General features: G+C 46.7%; 4 protein-coding genes across 5 annotated transcripts; 2 read left to right on the top strand and 2 right to left on the bottom strand.

The window, feature by feature from the left end:
* Positions 1-316: 316 nt before the first annotated feature.
* On the top strand, positions 317-2,564 carry fam177a1 (family with sequence similarity 177 member A1). Of its 2 annotated transcripts, none has more exons than XM_057011696.1 (5): positions 317-374; positions 892-1,077; positions 1,199-1,265; positions 1,396-1,493; positions 1,654-2,564. In XM_057011696.1, the coding sequence occupies exons 2-5, from the start codon at positions 907-909 to the stop codon at positions 1,888-1,890; spliced, it is 573 nt and encodes a 190-aa protein (XP_056867676.1). In that variant the 5' UTR covers positions 317-374; positions 892-906; the 3' UTR covers positions 1,891-2,564. The 2 variants fall into 2 exon arrangements, with proteins under 2 accessions (XP_056867676.1, XP_056867675.1); XM_057011695.1 differs by having other exon boundaries at positions 317-599.
* A 71-nt stretch (positions 2,565-2,635) lies between these two features.
* Positions 2,636-6,354, bottom strand: ppp2r3c (protein phosphatase 2, regulatory subunit B'', gamma). The gene is made up of 13 exons (XM_057011669.1): positions 6,118-6,354; positions 5,813-5,937; positions 5,517-5,621; positions 5,202-5,314; positions 4,851-4,948; positions 4,688-4,758; positions 4,453-4,585; positions 4,313-4,368; positions 4,036-4,111; positions 3,632-3,768; positions 3,381-3,518; positions 3,230-3,289; positions 2,636-3,127 (listed from the first exon to the last, which is right to left on the bottom strand). Exons 1-13 carry the CDS (start codon positions 6,182-6,184, stop codon positions 2,933-2,935), a joined length of 1,374 nt encoding a protein of 457 aa, XP_056867649.1. The 5' UTR covers positions 6,185-6,354; the 3' UTR covers positions 2,636-2,932.
* Positions 6,355-6,528: 174 nt separating this feature from the next.
* On the top strand, positions 6,529-11,748 carry prorp (protein only RNase P catalytic subunit). The gene is made up of 10 exons (XM_057011667.1): positions 6,529-7,257; positions 7,361-7,499; positions 7,589-7,823; positions 7,899-8,167; positions 8,260-8,307; positions 8,410-8,542; positions 10,516-10,626; positions 11,059-11,207; positions 11,293-11,491; positions 11,564-11,748. Exons 1-10 carry the CDS (start codon positions 6,837-6,839, stop codon positions 11,708-11,710), a joined length of 1,851 nt encoding a protein of 616 aa, XP_056867647.1. The 5' UTR covers positions 6,529-6,836; the 3' UTR covers positions 11,711-11,748.
* A 2,232-nt stretch (positions 11,749-13,980) lies between these two features.
* nfkbiab (nuclear factor of kappa light polypeptide gene enhancer in B-cells inhibitor, alpha b) lies at positions 13,981-17,097 on the bottom strand. Its single transcript, XM_057011685.1, has 6 exons — positions 16,710-17,097; positions 15,780-15,885; positions 15,478-15,688; positions 14,925-15,013; positions 14,562-14,822; positions 13,981-14,481 (listed from the first exon to the last, which is right to left on the bottom strand). Exons 1-6 carry the CDS (start codon positions 16,961-16,963, stop codon positions 14,446-14,448), a joined length of 957 nt encoding a protein of 318 aa, XP_056867665.1. The 5' UTR covers positions 16,964-17,097; the 3' UTR covers positions 13,981-14,445.
* Between the last annotated feature and the right edge of the window lie 273 nt (positions 17,098-17,370).

The raw sequence follows: 17,370 nt of genomic DNA, 5'->3' as shown, positions 1-17,370 counted from the left end.
TCAAAATACAAGCTTATAATGATAATAATATACAGTAATAATATTAACATTGTTGATAATAATTCCTTTATGGATTGTTGTTGGTGGTGCATACTCTGTAATTATCATTAGACGTTCAATATCTTGCGAGTACATGAAAGTAAGTACATACAAATGGAAATCAGTAATCACTGTCGGCATCAGCTTTGCAACTTTTCCCCGGCAGCATCATTCATCACATTATTTAGCTGTCGACATGCCATGCAGTGATAATGTGAGGAAATGGATATCAGAGCCTTTGGTGTGTGTGCTTTTATTGTGAAGAGAGGAAGTGGTGTTCCGGATGTGATGTGTTTACTTATTGGATTAGCGTTACTCGTAGAGTTTTGGTGAAGGTTTGTGTAGTTAATTACTTACATTTAAAAGTTAAAAGAGTAGCATGACGCCTTGCTAGTGTTATAATACATCAGAGATTTAGAATTTTGGTTCTGAAAGATATTCACAGGAAGTATCGCAGAGGATAGGCAGGAAGAAGAGTGGCTAAAGTTGCGGGGTCAAATCCGGCGATATTATTAGCTCATGTCGGCATCTGATTGGGATAAATAATGGAAACCAATAAGGTCGGTCCGTTTGATACCACTGTCTTCTTGTTTTATGATTGAAAATTTGAAAGTATCATGCTACATTAATAGTCCTTTACTTCCTTAGCAGAGAAGCTAACAAGTCAACAAACAAAAGTAGTTAAAGTAGAGTGTTAAGCCATCAGTACTGCACACAGTATACAGTATACAGTATATGATACTACTACATCATTAGTTGTTGATTTTAAAGTTATGAATGTGGCTTGTGGATTCTAAGAGTCCATTTCTATTCCCCGTCTGTTAATAATAAACTTATTTTCTTTGCAAACAGATAGCTGAGGAGGCGATGGACTGTGAGAGTGTGGAGATGGAGGAACATGACAGCAGGCAGCAGAAGACCAAGGTCCCCCGCAGGACCATTTACTTCGCCAGTGGAGAAACCATGGAGGAGTACAGCACAGATGAAGAGGAGGAAGAGGAAGACTTGACCAAGAAACAGGTCGCAACTGTAGATACGGTAGGGGAAACGTGCATTCCACCTGTGTGGACTGACACGTTACACACGTTCCCTGGTGTTTGTGCAGTAACACTTGATTGACTTTTGGTTCTTGTTATAAACGTCTCACTTTAACTTGCAGTCAAGACTGACTTGGGGTCCATATTTTCTGTTCCAAACGTGGCGAATGGCCACTGCCACCATATCAGGTAAAGTCACATAGGTTAAATATTCTATTATTCACTGCATTTCACTGTTCATTGAGCTTGTTTTTTTACATATAGTTCCAGTATTAAGTGTGTAAACGCTTAAACATTTGCATGGTTTGCTTTTATTTAGTATGTGACTACCTGGGAGAGAGACTGGCCTCTCTTTTTGGCATCACCACTCCTAAATACCAGTATGCCCTTGATGAGTACTACCATAGGAAGAAAGAGGTAAGAGGACACAGACCAGGTGCACATCCTTAAGCTTCCTTTCAGTCTTGTGTGTAAATACACACAGCCACACCTGTAAAGCCACTGGTGCCACTTCAAGCACACACACACTCACAACCCTTCAGATAAACGGTACTAAATGTCAGTCACACCTCTACAGGAGGAGGAGGAGGAGGAAGAAAACCGCCTGGCAGAGGCAGCTGAGCGGCATTTTGAGGAGCAGCAGAGAGCAGAGCAGGATGCTCTTCGTCACGCCACCACTGAGCAGCCCGAAACAGCTGGACACTCTTTTGTGAACCTTAGTTTTGAACCTGAGGCTCCACTCGGCCCTGCAGATGCCTGGAAAGAGCCCTCTGCCCCACCCTCACATTCAACAGCAGCAGGCGAAACACACTAACGACCACACGCTCGATCCATATTTTTCTACTTTTTATAAAAGGAATACAGGGGAATTTAAAGGGCTTTAAAATGCAGTTGATTTACTGGTGAATATAGGTGTTAAGTGTATCTTCAACATTTCACATCCATTTAGAAAGTGAAACAAGTCGTCAGGGATATCACTCCTTTTTCCATGAAAAGCAGAAATATGTTTAATTTATAAACCCACTGATGCTTCTAATCGTTCACTTTCTCACTTGAACATAATATCTGCAAATTCATTCGTGATCAACAGGCATTTCATGTTTCACACAGGCGCGCTGCCTTTAATCGCTAATCCCAGAGCTAATTTATATTATTAGCAGATTCACAGGATCGAGCAAAGTGCAGTTATTTAAAAAGACATATCGTTGAGGCTGAAGGTGAGGAAGAAGCTTACATGGAGCTCTCCTGCTGAAACTGAGCTTAAATGACCTTATTTTTAGCCATTTGATCAGCGTGATGTGGGGAAACGAGGGATTTATTAACATGTTGATTTTTATTAAATTAGAACAACTTTATTAATACTGTGTTGCTGTTTTCTATTATGTAATATGTAAATGTTTTGGTTAGTTCCATATTTGTTTGTTTTAATACCTAAATATTGAAATGTATGTTTAATTTATTAAATGACATGAGTTGATCTGTTATTTAGATCTGTGTCGTGTGACTGAAGTATTTATACAATCTACAACGCTGATTTACACCAAACTCAAACACTCTGAGTCTTTTATGGTCTGTATTATTTTACACAAATCTCGGAAATGTACTAAAATACTTAGAATGGCTGACAAACATCTTTTTACAGAAATCTGACATTTCTGAGTTTCTCACCTGTTTATTTTTAGAAGTGTCTTTAGTTAAATATTAGACAGGTTAAATATTTACATATAACAGAAACCTGAAAACACCTTATTTACAAGAAAGGAAAATATTTACAAAGTGTAACATCTTATGATTCCCTTCCCTTCGACTTATGTCATCAAAAAGGAAGAAACCACCTTTTTAAACAAGCATCACTTTCAGCTGTCGATGAGGTCGGCGGCGCCGATGCTGTCGTTGTCGTTGGCAACCAGAACTTCTCTGTTCTCATAGGTCCAGAATCCGTTGAGGTCAATTAGGATGCTGGTGACGGTGTCGCCCTGGCAACTGTTCACCAAGTCCTGGAGGGTGATCTTGTAGGGGTCTTTGGGCTTTACCATGTCAAAAATCTCATCCTGAGGATCAAACATGGTCTTTAAACAACTAACAGAAGGACGAAACAACAACTTTGCCTCAATATCAGAATAAGAGGAGTGTGTGTTTGTGTGCGTGTCTACCTTGACATCCTGGAATGAAACAGGTTCCTGACCGTGGAGTTTGATCTGCTCTTGAATGGCCTGAAACACCAAGTCCCACAAACACAGTGAGTGTTCATGCATCATTCATGAGTGTGTGTCTAGTGCGTCTTCGTGTTTGTGCGTCTGGTACCCTGAAGAAATAGTTGAGGGAGAAGACGTTGAGGTATCCTTGCTCCTCTATGTCCAGAAGCTTGAAAATATACTGTAGTGCTGCTGGCTCCTTCCTGTTTTCCAATGCCAACACAAAGTCCAGGTAGGTTTTATAGTCCTGAGACACAAGAGGAAAATAAGCCTGAGCTTTAAGATTGACATGGACACACGAGTGGAGGATTATAGCCGTGTTTCTGGTGATACGGCCGCCTTTAAACCACTCCACCGTACCATTTCACCATCGTAGGTGAGACACTCCTGAAACACCCTGTCCAAGAAGACCGTGGTGAGCGTTGCCGTGCCGTAACGTGAAAGCTCCTCTTTGCTCAACATGCCGTTGTGGTCCTTATCCAGATTGAGGTACTGACCTATAGAAGCAAAAAGAACCTCAGACACCTTAATCACACATCTCGCATCTTATGTGTGTGTTTAAATGTTAGATGGCTTTACAAATAAAAGGTAAACTGCATCTTCCTGTTTTTAAGATACAAATTCAAACAGTTTGAGTGGATGCATGTGCCCCCGTATCTGATGGTAAACACACACACTGAGATCCAGGACCTCTAAACTATTTTTAAGAGTGTTTCACATCACAAGCGTTGGACACTGCTAGTTTCATACAGATATTCTCTCACCGTAGACTCTGAGAGCTGAGGGGGCAGAGAACCAGTTGGACTCCTGACTCTCTTTGGACAGCTCCTCGTCTCTAAGCTGGGAATGAAAACAATGATTGATAGAGGAAAAATTTAGAAGAAAGAAATTAGGATCGATCCATGTCACATGGATACAAAATAGCATTCAAAAGGAGAAGTTATTTAACTCGTCACAATCTGGAAATTCCTCTTTATTAAATCTTAATGTTAAATCCTGATTTAATCTTGTAATGTTCCAGTAAAACTAGATGGACGCTACCTCCAACAAGTCATCAAGAAAGCTGCAGGCCAGAATATCCTGAATTTTAATCTTTCCTGAAAACAAAGATCATATAAAAGGTGGATGTTAGCTGTAAGAAAACAGGTGTTTTTGCTGGCATGTGTCTGCCTCCGGCTCACCTGTTCGCAGGGGGTCCAGGAAGAAAAAGAACTTTCGAACAGCTGTGCAGACATAGAAGGAGTAGAAGGATTTCTCCAGCCCGTCTAACTGAGGCAGAGTGGGGATCAGCTCAAGGATGTAATTCTCCAGATCCTACACCAGATTAAGGCCCTTTAAACATTCCAGCTTTTTTCAGTGCTTCCTGCAAAGAACTGGTTTCCTACGGGTTGTTGTGGTTTCGATTGAAATGCTTACCGACTCTCTGAGATAACCCTGTCCGGCTACGTCGTAGAGACTCAGACCTATCCGGGTCTGATGCAGCCATACTGGGAGGAAGAAGAGAAACCAGTGACATCCTGTGCCAAGTAACCAAGGGAAAGAGATATGAAGTTTAAGAAGATCATGTGACATTCCTGACCTTTCCTCATGACATAGTTGAAGAAATGCATGATGGAGATCCTCCCATAAGGGTCGTTGTTCAGCAGCTTGGCATAGACTCTTGCCGTGAAGAAATTTCTAAAGTGGAATAAGCAATTTAAAGCTTTCACCCTGCTAATTACAGACAAGACTCAGTAGTTTCCTGCAGCTACCAAGCACAAAGAACATTCTGTTGCTTCTCTTGCACTAAATGCAATGAGAATTTACATTAGGTTATTCCTTCCGGTGAAAATATTGTTAAACTGTGGAGGGATTTTGATTAGGCAGAGATTTCTTTAGTACCAAAATACTATTTTCAGTCTGATGAAGTCTTTACCCTTCTGTTACTTACTTGCACTTGGGGCCAGCCTTGTCCCTCACTTGCAGGTAGGATTCGTAGCTGATCATCGCCTCCTCGCCACTCAAAGGTGGCACCTGGTGCTTATCGAGTAAAAACCACAAGCTCTAGAAAAGGTTGTTTAAAAAAAAAAGAAGGTAACTGGTTCTGCATGTATCGTACCAAAAATAATTTGGGAACAAACTGGTTTGGTCAAAAACTGAAAAAGGCTCAAGTTTGATAAATTGGTTTAGATTAAGTGAAAGGAGACATTTTCAGAGTTCCAGAGGACCCAGTAATGGCAACAACAGCAGATTTAGAGTCTTTAACCTGGAGTTCCTCATTATCCAGCAGTTCTCTGCTCTTCCTCTGGAGAAAGACAGCCCTGGATTCCTCTCGCAGCTTCTGAAGCAGCACTTCATCTTCTGCTGGTAGCTACAAATCATACAAACCATCATCAGCCGAGTTGGGTTTACATTTGTACATAATCATTGCGCAAAACATCATACTATCGTTGATAAACTTTCTAATCAAGAATGTAATGGACGAGGAAACACTTTTCAACAACTCTGCATTTTGCACAAATGTGCATTCGTCACAATTATCATCGTTTGTGGTTATAATACCTTGTAGTAAAATCTTGGGATGTTGCTTAAGGGCTTGTTGTTGCCGCCTCCTCCCTTCCACTCGGTGTAATATTTGGTGAAAAGCTCCGTTTCTTCCGCTTTTATTTCCTCCTCGCTCCTCGCATCTGAACAACCATGAGATCTTGGTGTTAGTATAACAAACACAAAATAAATCCTTACATAGTGCAATACTGTATTACAAATCTACACGGATACACGGAAATGTCAATGTTGATTCAGCTAATAGCTAACACATACCGGTATGTCTAAGTAGCTAGCGTTTGAATTTGTTTACGGTGTCTCACCTTTATTACTGTTTGCTAATCTCCTTTTCAAAACATCCGACCATCGTGGTTGTTCCTCCTCAGACATAATTTCAATTCTAACTTTCAGTAAACTCCAGTAACTCCTGTAAAGAAGAGTTAAGCGTACACAAGCGCCGGCTATCAAGGAAATGAATTAAAAGGTCCATTTCCGGTTGATTTTCAAAGTAAAAAGATCATAAATGCGTTACACGTATGGCGTGGGTCAAGACAGGCTATAGAATTAAAATACAGTTATTCATATTCAGTGAAATATAATGGTTGATACCACATTCACGGTCTGTGTGTTTTAAAAACCCTATTTCAAAACCAAACTGCATGTGTCCTTTTGTATTTTTCAGGTCATCTTCACCAACTTGACGACGACATTAAAAAGAATTGTCGAGAGTTGATGACGTAATAAACATGAGACCGCAGTCATGCTGAAAACTAAAGTGAATATCAAGGGGACCTGGGTTTTCAAATGTTATTTATCTTTAAAGACATAATGTGCTTAACGTAAACTTTTTTTTTTTTTAATTGGAGGGGGGGCGGAATTTGATTTGGGTTGATTGTTTTGGGGGCAAAAACTCTTAACGGTCTTTCACCAAACCTACCAGTAAGTTGCAATGAACAATACTGAACATTATATATCACAGATTATATCAGGCTTATAACTGGACTGTGTTTATATCGCTTTTACGCTCACGTTTGCCAAGTTTATGTGCTCAAACGTCGCCATGGTATCCGCATCTCTAGTAAAAATTATAATTTGTCAGAAATCGTCGATGTCTTTCTTCCATCGAGGACTTTCAGCCCTTTTCCCCAGAAAGCCGTTTCTGTGCAAACCGTTGGTGCCGCATTCTTCCGTGCGTTTTTTGTGCACCAGAGACTCTAACTTCTCCAGTGGAAGATGGACAGACAGAAAGCATGATGGACGAACCAAAAACACCAACAGACACAAAGGACAGGAGTGGGACGATGCTGTGCATGGAGGGAGGATGAGGAACTCCTCTCCAAGATCTGTGTTTGCTGCTGGGACAGCGAAGAGGACAGCGGAGTGGCAGAGGAGGAACTCACCTCTGGCCCTTGGAGACAAAGAGGAACAGTGGGACCAGTCTGCAGACAGGTCAAGGAAAGCAGGTAGTCATCTGCTTTTGACTTTCTTGACATTTTGCGGCACCTATTAAAGCCGAAATGCGTTTTTTTTTTTTTTTTCCTAAGCTAAAATCTCAATGTTTCCCAGGGGAGATGCAGCCTCCTGACCGGCCGCTCTCTGTGGCTGAATGGAGGAAAGTAAAAGAAAATCTTGGAAATTCCCAACGCTTTGAGATCCAGATGATGTGTGCAATGTTTACCTCCTGTACCCAGCTAGACGTTGCCAAGTAAGAGGGACAAGTGTGTGATGTCCATCGCTACTATGTCCGAAAGTATGGACAGTCATGTAAAAGGTCATTTGAATTGTGTGTTTCAGATCGCTACTCACTTTTGTTGCCATGGAGACGGGAACGCTCTCTTATGAGCTGCTTCTGAGGTACCTGGCGCTGTGTGTGAGCGGCGGACACGACGCCGAGGTGTCGGAAGTCTACGACATCATGCGAGGGAGTTTCGCCTCTCTGGACACTGGAGCTTCCACCCTCTTCATCAAGTCCTTCAGCAGAACGGAAAGATGGCGAGAGGCTCTGCACATCCTGAGCGAGGTGAAGAGGGTGAGTACTGCTTGGGTTTAAGCGCAATCGTACCTGTGAAGCCGTTGGCACGTGCGCTTACTGTTGCCTGTCCAGGTCTTAACACCCTCGGCGCGTAACTACGGCGACATCATCGCCGGAGCGGTGGAACACGGCGACGCAGCGACGGGCTGGGCTCTGTACGAGGAATTAATTGGAAAAGGACTGTCCCCACACGAGGAGACCTGGGACGCTCTTTTTAAGAGGAGGTCAATATCTCAACCGGACGACCAGGACAAGCTGCTGCAGATTCTCCTCTACATGAGGGACAACCAGATCTACCCCGGCCACAGCCTCGCTAGCACCATCAAAACCTGGTTCGAAAGGTACCGGAGACTGGAAAGTGTGTCCCAGAGCACCTTGGTGAGCATAAACACACTGCACATTCTCACGTCTGTCTTTTCTCTCCTGTCTTTAGTCTCCCGGGGGAAACCTGGACAGGCAGTTGGACCAGAGCCACCACAAAGTAATTAGCATCGCTGCTGCCTGCAGTAAATCTTTGTGTTTTCATTCACATTGGTGCAAAAGCAACAGTGCCTGTGGAGGACGCGTGTGGTTTGTGTGTCAGGGGCACGTGTGGCTGCTGTAAATCGGAGCTAGAATCCATCCAGCTGACTGCTGCAGAGTACCAGCAGCTGAAGGACCGAGTGATGACGGACATCCTTCAAGGACGAGACGTTTTCACCAAAACTACACCTAAGGTGCAGACACACACGCACACACACTCTCCTGTCTTTGGAAAGACTTAGCCTCTTACGCTAACATCACAGCTAAATCCCCCACCCTTTAAATCTGTGATTTATGACTAATGTTTTCCTGCTCACAGGTTATTGATGATATCTGATCAGTGACCATCAGTGTCGACCAGTTTGATAAATGAAAAGTCCATAAAGCTGAATATTAGAACGTTGATCATTTCAGACGTTCAATCCTTTAACACGCAGAGTCCCGATAAAAATATGCTCATATCACACATTACTAATCTCTGCGTTGTATTAGTCGTTAACGTTCAGACAGGCTTCTCTAACTTCTGCTAGGTGGCGTCATTGATACACGTGCAAACTCACGTCGTTAAATTGGACCTAAAACTATATTCAGATTCTTTCGGGGGGGGGTTTCTTATTTATTCATGAGTTTTGCACTTGCAGGCCGTTGTTGTTTTTGATATTCGGGGGTGTTTGTGGGTCCAACTGTTGGGTTTATTGAGGGGATTTCCAGCGTGTGCATCGCCACCAGAATCTGGACCACAACCACCACGCACGCTCACAGAGACGGACCAGTCAAGACGCGCAGGCGTCCCCTTTAGAGACGGGACTGAGGACAATCGACAGGCAGACAAAAGCAGAGCGTCAGACACAGGCGGGGGGGGGGGGGATCAGCACCGTGATGAAGAGGAGCCGTGTTTGCATGTGGTGGACTTGGTGGGACGTAAAGTCACACTGTACTTAACTTCCCTTTGAGAGGGTTTCAGCGGAAAGGCCCACGTCTGCTGCCGTTGGTCACGTTTTTGATGTCCTGGCATTTTCTTCGTTTAAGAAAGTTCTCAGGTTACAGTTGGGAGAAGATGACTGGCCTCTGAGACACAGTCCACTCACGTACCATGTGTTTGTCTGACAACACGGCCACTATTCCGTCATTACAACCCCCCCCCCCCCCCCCCCCCCCGTCCTGTCCTGTTTTTTTGCTAGGATGTTCCTGATGAACCCGTCCTGTACCATGATGAAGAGTCCAAATTTATTGTATCTTTGAGAACAACGGCCGGCCTGGGCTACGATGCTAGCAGGACCTTTTCTGGGTCGGCCCGTTTAAATCAGCAAATAATGAAAAATCAATCAAATGATAGGATTTTATATAATATATCACCCTTTAACATCAGTTCATGTTGTCGGGGTAACCAGGGTACAGTTTGTACCTGCTGATACATTTTTACTGTAAGGGTGTGCATGCTTCAGTGTGTGTGTGCGTGTGTGTGTGTGTGAGCAGTCATATTATCTACAGCGGCACAATGAGCTGGTTTCACATATCAGCTCTGGAAAGTCCCTGGACAATTATGCTGGACTTTCTCTCCATCTATCTCATCTTCCATCTGTTTGCTTTCTTTTTCTCTTCAGCCTTTATTTCAACAAAATTTTTATGTATTTACACACACACACACACACACACACACACCCCTCATACATCATTCAAAAAAGTTTCACCTACTTCTTACTGTTAATGGAACAAAATACATTCCTTTGTGTTTCCCCGCTGCTAAAGTTTTATTTTTAGGATATTTCGGCCTCAGTTAGATCAAATTTTTTTGCATTTGTTCTTTGACACAGTCAAAGTTCACATTCAGGGAAATTCACAACAGCCGCTTTCTGTGCTGCCGCTGATGTAAAAGTGAAACAGTTCACACACACCTCTCACACAGATTTAACCTCAGGCTACTCTGATGGTTCCGTGTCGTCGCTCAGAGACGGCTAACAGTCATTTAAAAATTGCTCATATTAATAAAAGCACATCTGCACATCCGAACCAACATAATTTGTTCATGGGATAATAAAGTAACGGTTACAGCCAGTTATCACTGTGGCAGCAGCCTTTTATTAGACTTTTGACTTGTAAAAGAGCAAAAAGAATGTCCACTGATTTTGGTTTTTAGTCCGTCTCTGTCTGCTTTACGTCTGTCCAGGAGCTGGAGAGCTTCAGGTCGTTTGTAAAGAGGAAGCCGGCGTTCGATGTGGTGGTAGACGGACTCAACGTGGCAAACATCAACCAGGACAAAAGCAGGCAATCGAAGACGGTAGGGAAACGCGCGCCTGGACGAGGCCAGAAAACTGGAGGGGCCTCGCACATGCAGACACAGCTGCGTCTCTGGTGAAGCGGTTTTGGCCCCACGTGCGCGCCGGTCCGACCCCGGGGGTTTTCTGTCTGTTGCAGAATGAGTAATGCAGCAGCGCCGATGAGCAGAAAAGTGTAGGAGGTGCTTTCAAAACCGGCCAACACCTGATTTTAATATCACCTACTGTCTCGCCAGGGTGTCTGCACACTAAAATGTCAGCGTCTACGTTAGGCAGTACACCCCCCTTCCCCCCATCCATGCTACAATCAATCATTTATGTCTGATAATCAAAGTTTATGCCGATAAAGTCGTCATAACTAACATAACACAGAGGACGTGACCAGGCCCTCCAACAAATGAAGGGTGTAAACGCGGAGGTGTTGTCCGCTGCAGTTGCTGGCGGTGGTCTCGGAGCTGCAGCACCAGGGCCTGACTGTTCTGGTGCTGGGGAGGAGACACATGCTGCAGCCCTCCAGGTCCTGGGTGAGACACGACATGAACCTGGTACAACAGAAGGCCCATTGCTTCTTTACTGAAAACATGTGAGCGTCTTTTCTGGAATTTACCCTCCTTAGAGGGGTGGTGGACTGGCCTTGCCTTGCTAGTTTGGTCGTCTTTGCCTTTCAGATCGGAGGACGACCCCTTCTTGCTCTACGCCACGCTGTTCTCCGGGAACCACTGTCGGTTTGTGAGCAGAGACCTGATGAGGGACCACAAGGCGTGCCTGACGGACGCAGCCACCCGGCGGCTCTTCTTCAAATGGCAGAGGGGCCACCAGATGGTGTTGGATGGATCCGTCTCTGCTGCCAGGGGGATCCGGTTCCTGGTGAGAAAGGGGGTCGAGAGGGGGTAGAAGCTTGGATATATCAATTAGTGATGTCCGGTCGGTGTTTTTCAGAGCGTTCCCAGTTATGACACCATTGTCCAGAGCTCAGAGGACGCCTGGCACATTCCCTACGATGACACGGAGGACAGGAGCACTTATGAGGTCCCGCAGCGGTGGCTCTGTCTCACCAAAAGAGGGGAAATGGCTGCACGCTCATAGCACAGGAGCCTTTAATTAAAACCTTCCATCACATGTAACTTCATGGTGTGAGCTCTGATTGATCTGTTGCTTCATTATCAAGCTGAAGTGCAGGCTCGTTTCCCCCGGATAGGAAAATCTTTCATTTGTTTCCAGCCCCACTGGACCTTTTTTTTCCCCCCTCCGTCCGCAGCGGCGTTTATTTCTGTAATTGTAGAATTTGATGACCATCAGAAGAAGCTCACGTTTGCTGAGTAACGCTAACAAGCGGCGGCGGCGGACTCTCCTCTTTTGTGGTGTTGAGGAGGGACTGTGTTGTGTCCCCATCGGTCCAGGTTTGCGTCATGTCTCCACCAGCTCTGCGGTCAGACCTGACGGCCGAGGGACTGGACGCGGCGTCTCGCGTAAAGTTCTTCTTTTTTTGACTTTAATTCGACTTTGTCTCGGGCGGTTGGCTGCCCTGACTGTCCAGCATCTGTTCAAAATTACAGAGGACGCTGGCGTTTGTTATGACTGGTGGGCTTCAAAGGGTGGAATGTTCAAAAGAATTCCTGTTGAAAAGTTATTTTAACCACCATCCCGGTGGACTTGTTTTATTCTGGTGCACCAGTGGTCTCACTTCGATTTCTCGGGCGTCATTAAAAGATGGAGAGTGGGCTTTTTTTTTTTAACTGCCTCACCATCGTTCCAGCCGCGTATTTTATAACAACGCTCAAAAAAACACACCGACCCAGTTTCCCAAATGCATGCCTGGACAGTAGGAAAAAAGGAATTAACTAGCAACAAATGTCACAAGTGGATTTGTTTCTGCTGCCAGCAGGTGGCGCTGTGAGAATATGTTGAATATTACACTACATTCATGTGTCGGAGAGCTCAAACATTCTGACCCTGATCCAACAATCAACATTAAACTGAGCCGCTCGCCATCTAAAAAATGCCAAAATCGCACTTTCAATTCAAAATGGCCGATTTCCTGTTAGAACGTGGCTGCAGGAGACGGGTTCAGGACGATACACAGCCCCACCATCGCCCCACCTGGGGGGCTCCATGAACCTGCATGTAAGGTGGTGCCGCTGAGCCTTTTTTTACACCCGTGACTCATTAAAGACATAATTTTTCACTGGGCCTGCACAATTTGGTGAGTTCTTGAGGCCCTCAAACAAACAGTAATGCTCAAGAACTACGTGCACATTTTTGGGCCCACGTGCACTCCGCGGCAGCTTCGCTTACTGTAAGTGGAATCTGATCCTGATGCTCACCTGTCAGCTCAGAATGAGGAAATATGTGGGCTGCATGCTGCTGCTGGCTGTTACCTGGAATTTCACCTTGAAGCCTCTCTGGCAGCTGAGGGAGATGCCGCCAGAGTGGCATCTTTACCTCGCAGCTGCCAAAAACAGGATCATCAGAAACAATGGCAGCCATTATTGCGCGTAGATGTGAGCACCAGCACATGTTAAAGACCACGTTGTGTTCCGCATTGCAAAACCATACCAAAAATTCCCAGGGAATTCCTGCCAGTAACCCGTGCAATTTCTTCTATTTGTTTATGCTCTTCCCCTTCCTGTTTCTACATCTAAGACGGAGACCCTGACCTTCTGTCCTACACAGCGACGCTCTTTTCCGATAAACGTTGGAAAGTCCAGCTCTCACGGTGATGGACAGTGTTCCAGCTGTGGCCCCTGGCTGCTGGGGGAATCGGCAGCACTGCGCAGGTGTCACAGTGGGAAAACTGTTCTCTTTAAACTCCGCCGCTCCGCTTTTTCAGCAGAAATTCCCTTCTATGGGGGAATGAGCAGCAGGAATGTTGCGAACAGCTGAGCATTCTGTTCCTGGGAATTTCCTGTCCCTTCTTGGCTCCACCCTGACAAAACTTCCTCATTTAGAGGCCCCACTCTACACACACACACAGGCACAATCAGACTCTGGAATTCAGCCTGCTGCCACTTCCTTGTTTGGTGTCATACATTAAAATGGAAACAAAGGCTCTTATGCACAAATACACACGGTCCAAGTCATTTCAGATATAAATGCAGCCTTGTTTCACTGCTAATTTTTTTTTTATAGCTCTTAAGATTATTATGGAAGGGGATAAGAGGCCCTTGTTGAAGGGTTTGATTTTAAACTCACAACCGGAACGCTTCCTTTGACAGTCCCCTCAGGATTCTGACTGGAATATCAACATTTTGGCTCCGTTTGTCCACCGATTAACTTACTTATTAGCGCAGAATGCTAATCCAGGGCTGCGCACGCCAAACAGGAGACCTTTAAAGTAATAACAAACAGAAGCCATCGTCGTTAAAGGTGTTTGGTTTTAATTTAACTGGAGTCTGCTGGACTGTTTGCGGCCTCACATATACAACCTGCTTAACTGTACACATTCACAGCTTCCATAAAAAATACATCTTCCTATACACAGCATTTACATTATCATACAACAGAGCTGTTACAGGTACATCGGGATTTTCTGGGGGGGGGGGGAAATTTGCGACAAAGAAATCCTCTCGCCTCCCGCCACAATGCGTCGTGTACAGCGTTCCCGTCTCGGCTCGCTCCTCCTGCAACCCGGAGCGGACGCGTTTGGGTGATTTGGCCATCAGTCTTTAATCGCTTCTCCCTCTCAGCTGCCTGTCGGTCTGGTTTGTGGGGCGGTGGCGTCGGCGCTGCGACCCCCGGCCCAGTCGTGCAGGAAGCACGTTGCTCCCGTCGCCATCCCGGCCCCCTCGGAACCACCTCGTTACGCTGGCCCGTTTTTCCTGCTAATGTCCGTTCCACTGAATGTCATCGTAGCCCACCTGGAAGAGAGCGAGAGGTTACGACACCCAACCGAGGTCCGACGATGGGAGAAGCGCCGCGTTTCGCCGCGCGCACGCACCTCATCGTCGGACGCCTCGTCCTCCTCGCCCTCGCTGTCGTCCGATTCGCTGTCAGGCAGCTCCCTCAGGTCGGGATTGGTCGTGGCGTACAGCTCCTTCCTGATGTCGTCGTCGTGGCGGCCGTAGGTGAGGTGGTACGGGGTGTGACCGCCAGAGCTCACCAGGTTGGGGTCGGCGCCTCTGCTCAACAGCAGCTTGACCAGCGAGAGGTTCTGCTGATCCACCGCCAGGTGCAGCGCGCCGCGGCCGTTTCGCTGTTCCTACGGAGCACGCCAGAGTCCCGTAAGGAAAAAGTGTCGCCCGCCTCACCGATAACAGAACGTTTCTTTAAAAGCGAGCGTGCAAGTCTGTGTTTGTCTTACCTGTGCGTTAATGTCCGCTCCCAAATTCACCAGGTTCTCCACCAGCGAGAGGAAACCCTGAACTGAGGCCACGTGGAGGCAGTTCTGACCTGGAAACAGCCACCGAGAACAGAAGCTGAGTAACCAACACCCAGATCGGCGCTTTAAACAATCGGCCCGGGAAGTTCGGAGACGCCGGAGCTCGAGTTACGGAAGACAAGAAAGGAGCGAAGCGAACTTGACTTTGTAATAGAATCCCAAAGAGGAACTCGGCTTCAGGCAGAGTCGGTCGCCACGGACGACCGAAATGCCCCTTTTCTTTCAGGGTTCTTTGAAGCCACTCTGGCGTCGCCTTGGCGACTCGCATTATTGCAAATTCGACCTAAATAACGAGGCCGTGTGCGGCGATAACAATGGGCTCGTCCCGGCTGCGTTGGCGTCATAGAGGGATCAGAAACACCGCCACACCGGTTCAAACAGAACACCGCCTGGCCCGACACCAGGACCTGCACAGCCGATGCCTCCGTGTATTTACAGACTGTCTCAGAGAGAAGAAAAGACTTCCTGTCCTCACCTTGGTAATTGCAGGCGCCCATCATTCCGCTTAGATGCTCCGGCCGACAGTTCTGCGTGATGACGCTGAAGCACAGCAGGTTGCCGTGACGACACGCGATGTGCAAAGGGGTGTCGCCGTGGCGGTCCACCAGCGTGGGGTCGCAGCCGGACGCCAGCAGGTCCAGGCACACGTTGGCCTGGTTCGTTATCACGGCCAGGTGGAGGGGAGTCTGGGTGGGGAGGAAAAGGGATGTTTACTGCTGCAAACAGGAGAAAACAACAACAGAAAAGAGCCCACGGAGGCTTCGGCGCGTCACCCACCTGTCTTTGGTCGTTTTGAAGGTTGAGGAAGTCTGTGTTGCGGGACAGGTCTATCATTGTCTTGATGTAGTCTTTGGCCTCGTGGATGATGGCCAGGTGGAGCAGCCTGCAGACACAGAGAGCCTCATGTCAGCTCGAACCTACGAGGCAAGTGCAACATTTCCTGCTGCAAACCCACCCACATACGCACACGGGACTCATGAGCTGAACCCAAACTTGCTCCCAATAACTCTCCCTAATTGGTGCTTTACGGTGCACAATGCATAATAAAATAATAGAACAATCCATACACCCCTGCAGGGGATTCATAAATAACCTATGGCAACGCTTTAGTGTGTTGGAAGGAGATAAATCAGAGATTCTCCCGTAAAATACACCTTTTCTCGGTGCTCGTTTATGGTTACACCGTGTTTGATGAAGGGGAGCACACTGGGACACGTCCCGTACACATTAGGCGGGTGGAGATTGTGCTTGAACGAGCAAAAACAGCTCTTAGGTAAGACCAAGATTTGCGTTTCAGTCTTTTCTGGCACTTTTCCCCCCTTCCTGCCGCTCCGCGGGAGCGCGCAACGGTTGGATTCCTCGGCGGCGCGCCTGGGACTTTCCCGACCTGACCCGCAGCCATCGTAGATTCCCCGCTGATAATCGCCTTTTGTTTACGTCCAATACCGCCGTGTCTGGCTCCGGGCTGCCTCTTTTTTTTTTTTAAAGAAAATAAACCCCCGAGCACACGTAAGATTAGAGCTCTTTTTGAGTCAGAGCCGACGTTGGGCCCCGGGCCTTCCTCACCATAACGACACGCTACGGAGGAAGACATTCCCCGCAGAAAGCGGATCGAATTTCCTCCGAAGACGGTTCCGACACAAGCAAAACGGCCACTCCAGAACCTCCCCACCTCAAAAATGAAGGCAGATTTCCGGGCGAACTTACGTGTCTCCGTCTTCCGTGATCTGCCTTTTCCATTCGTGCAGCTCTCCGGTTACAGCGGGATCTGGTTGCTGCTGCGGAGGCTCACACTCGACCCGGAGCCGATGGAACTCCGCGGCCACCGCCTGGTATTCCTCCTCCCTCAGCGAGTCCAAACCGCTGTCTAGCCGCTCCTCCGTCGCCTGGGCCGGCTTCCCTTCCTTAGACTCCCGACTATAATCCATCTGGTTTAATATGCTGGTCCTGTGCAGGTCCATGGTGGGTTCGCTGGAGCCGAGATGCGCTCGATTATTTTTTTCCCTCCCGTCTGACGGGAGTTGTGGAAAGCAGTCTGTAAATGTCCTCTGCAGAGGGGCGGAGCTTAGAACTAGGTGGGGGATTTCCACCAAAACTGTCACTAGAATAACAGAAGACAGCCTGCTGGCTCCAGCGGGGGATTTCTAGCGAGCCACAGAAATACACTCTGTACTCTGTCACGAGTAGTGCGAGCGGGGCTGCGAGGCGGACTCCTGCAGGTCTCTGCAGACCGCCGAGGGAAAAAGAAGAAATAACCCGGCAATTTCTCGCCTGGGGAACCCAGACGTGAAAAACCGAGTCAAGCATTTTGCTCAGTTTGAGTTTCGTGCACTCTGTTTATGATGCTGAGGGATTTCAACCAGCAACT

This window comes from Takifugu flavidus, chromosome 16, assembly GCF_003711565.1.
Source record: "Takifugu flavidus isolate HTHZ2018 chromosome 16, ASM371156v2, whole genome shotgun sequence".
NCBI lineage: Eukaryota > Metazoa > Chordata > Actinopteri > Tetraodontiformes > Tetraodontidae > Takifugu > Takifugu flavidus.
The sequence above is the reverse complement of the archived record's forward strand: the minus strand, read 5'-3'. Positions and strand labels throughout refer to the sequence as shown.

Bases quoted from the DNA above. Each gene is read 5' to 3' on its own strand.
- nfkbiab (XM_057011685.1), bottom strand. From the start codon at position 16,963: ATGGACCTGCACAGGACCAGCATATTAAACCAGATGGATTATAGTCGG. The intron at 15,689-15,779 runs GTGGGTGACGCG...CTCCCCACCCAG, and splicing joins TTCAAAACGACCAAAGACAG to ACTCCCCTCCACCTGGCCGT. The intron at 14,482-14,561 runs GTGCGTGCGCGC...GCTCTCTTCCAG, and splicing joins ACGAGGCGTCCGACGATGAG to GTGGGCTACGATGACATTCA.
- ppp2r3c (XM_057011669.1), bottom strand. From the start codon at position 6,184: ATGTCTGAGGAGGAACAACCACGATGGTCGGATGTTTTGAAAAGGAGA. The intron at 5,315-5,516 runs GTTAAAGACTCT...AACCTTTTCTAG, and splicing joins TGGATAATGAGGAACTCCAG to AGCTTGTGGTTTTTACTCGA. The intron at 4,949-5,201 runs GTAAGTAACAGA...ATTCCACTTTAG, and splicing joins AAGGCTGGCCCCAAGTGCAA to AAATTTCTTCACGGCAAGAG.
- prorp (XM_057011667.1), top strand. From the start codon at position 6,837: ATGTGCTCAAACGTCGCCATGGTATCCGCATCTCTAGTAAAAATTATA. The intron at 7,500-7,588 runs GTAAGAGGGACA...TGTGTGTTTCAG, and splicing joins ACCCAGCTAGACGTTGCCAA to ATCGCTACTCACTTTTGTTG. The intron at 10,627-11,058 runs GTAGGGAAACGC...TGTCCGCTGCAG, and splicing joins AAAGCAGGCAATCGAAGACG to TTGCTGGCGGTGGTCTCGGA.
- fam177a1 (XM_057011695.1), top strand. The intron at 1,266-1,395 runs GTAAAGTCACAT...GCTTTTATTTAG, and splicing joins GGCCACTGCCACCATATCAG to TATGTGACTACCTGGGAGAG. The intron at 1,494-1,653 runs GTAAGAGGACAC...ACACCTCTACAG, and splicing joins ACTACCATAGGAAGAAAGAG to GAGGAGGAGGAGGAGGAAGA.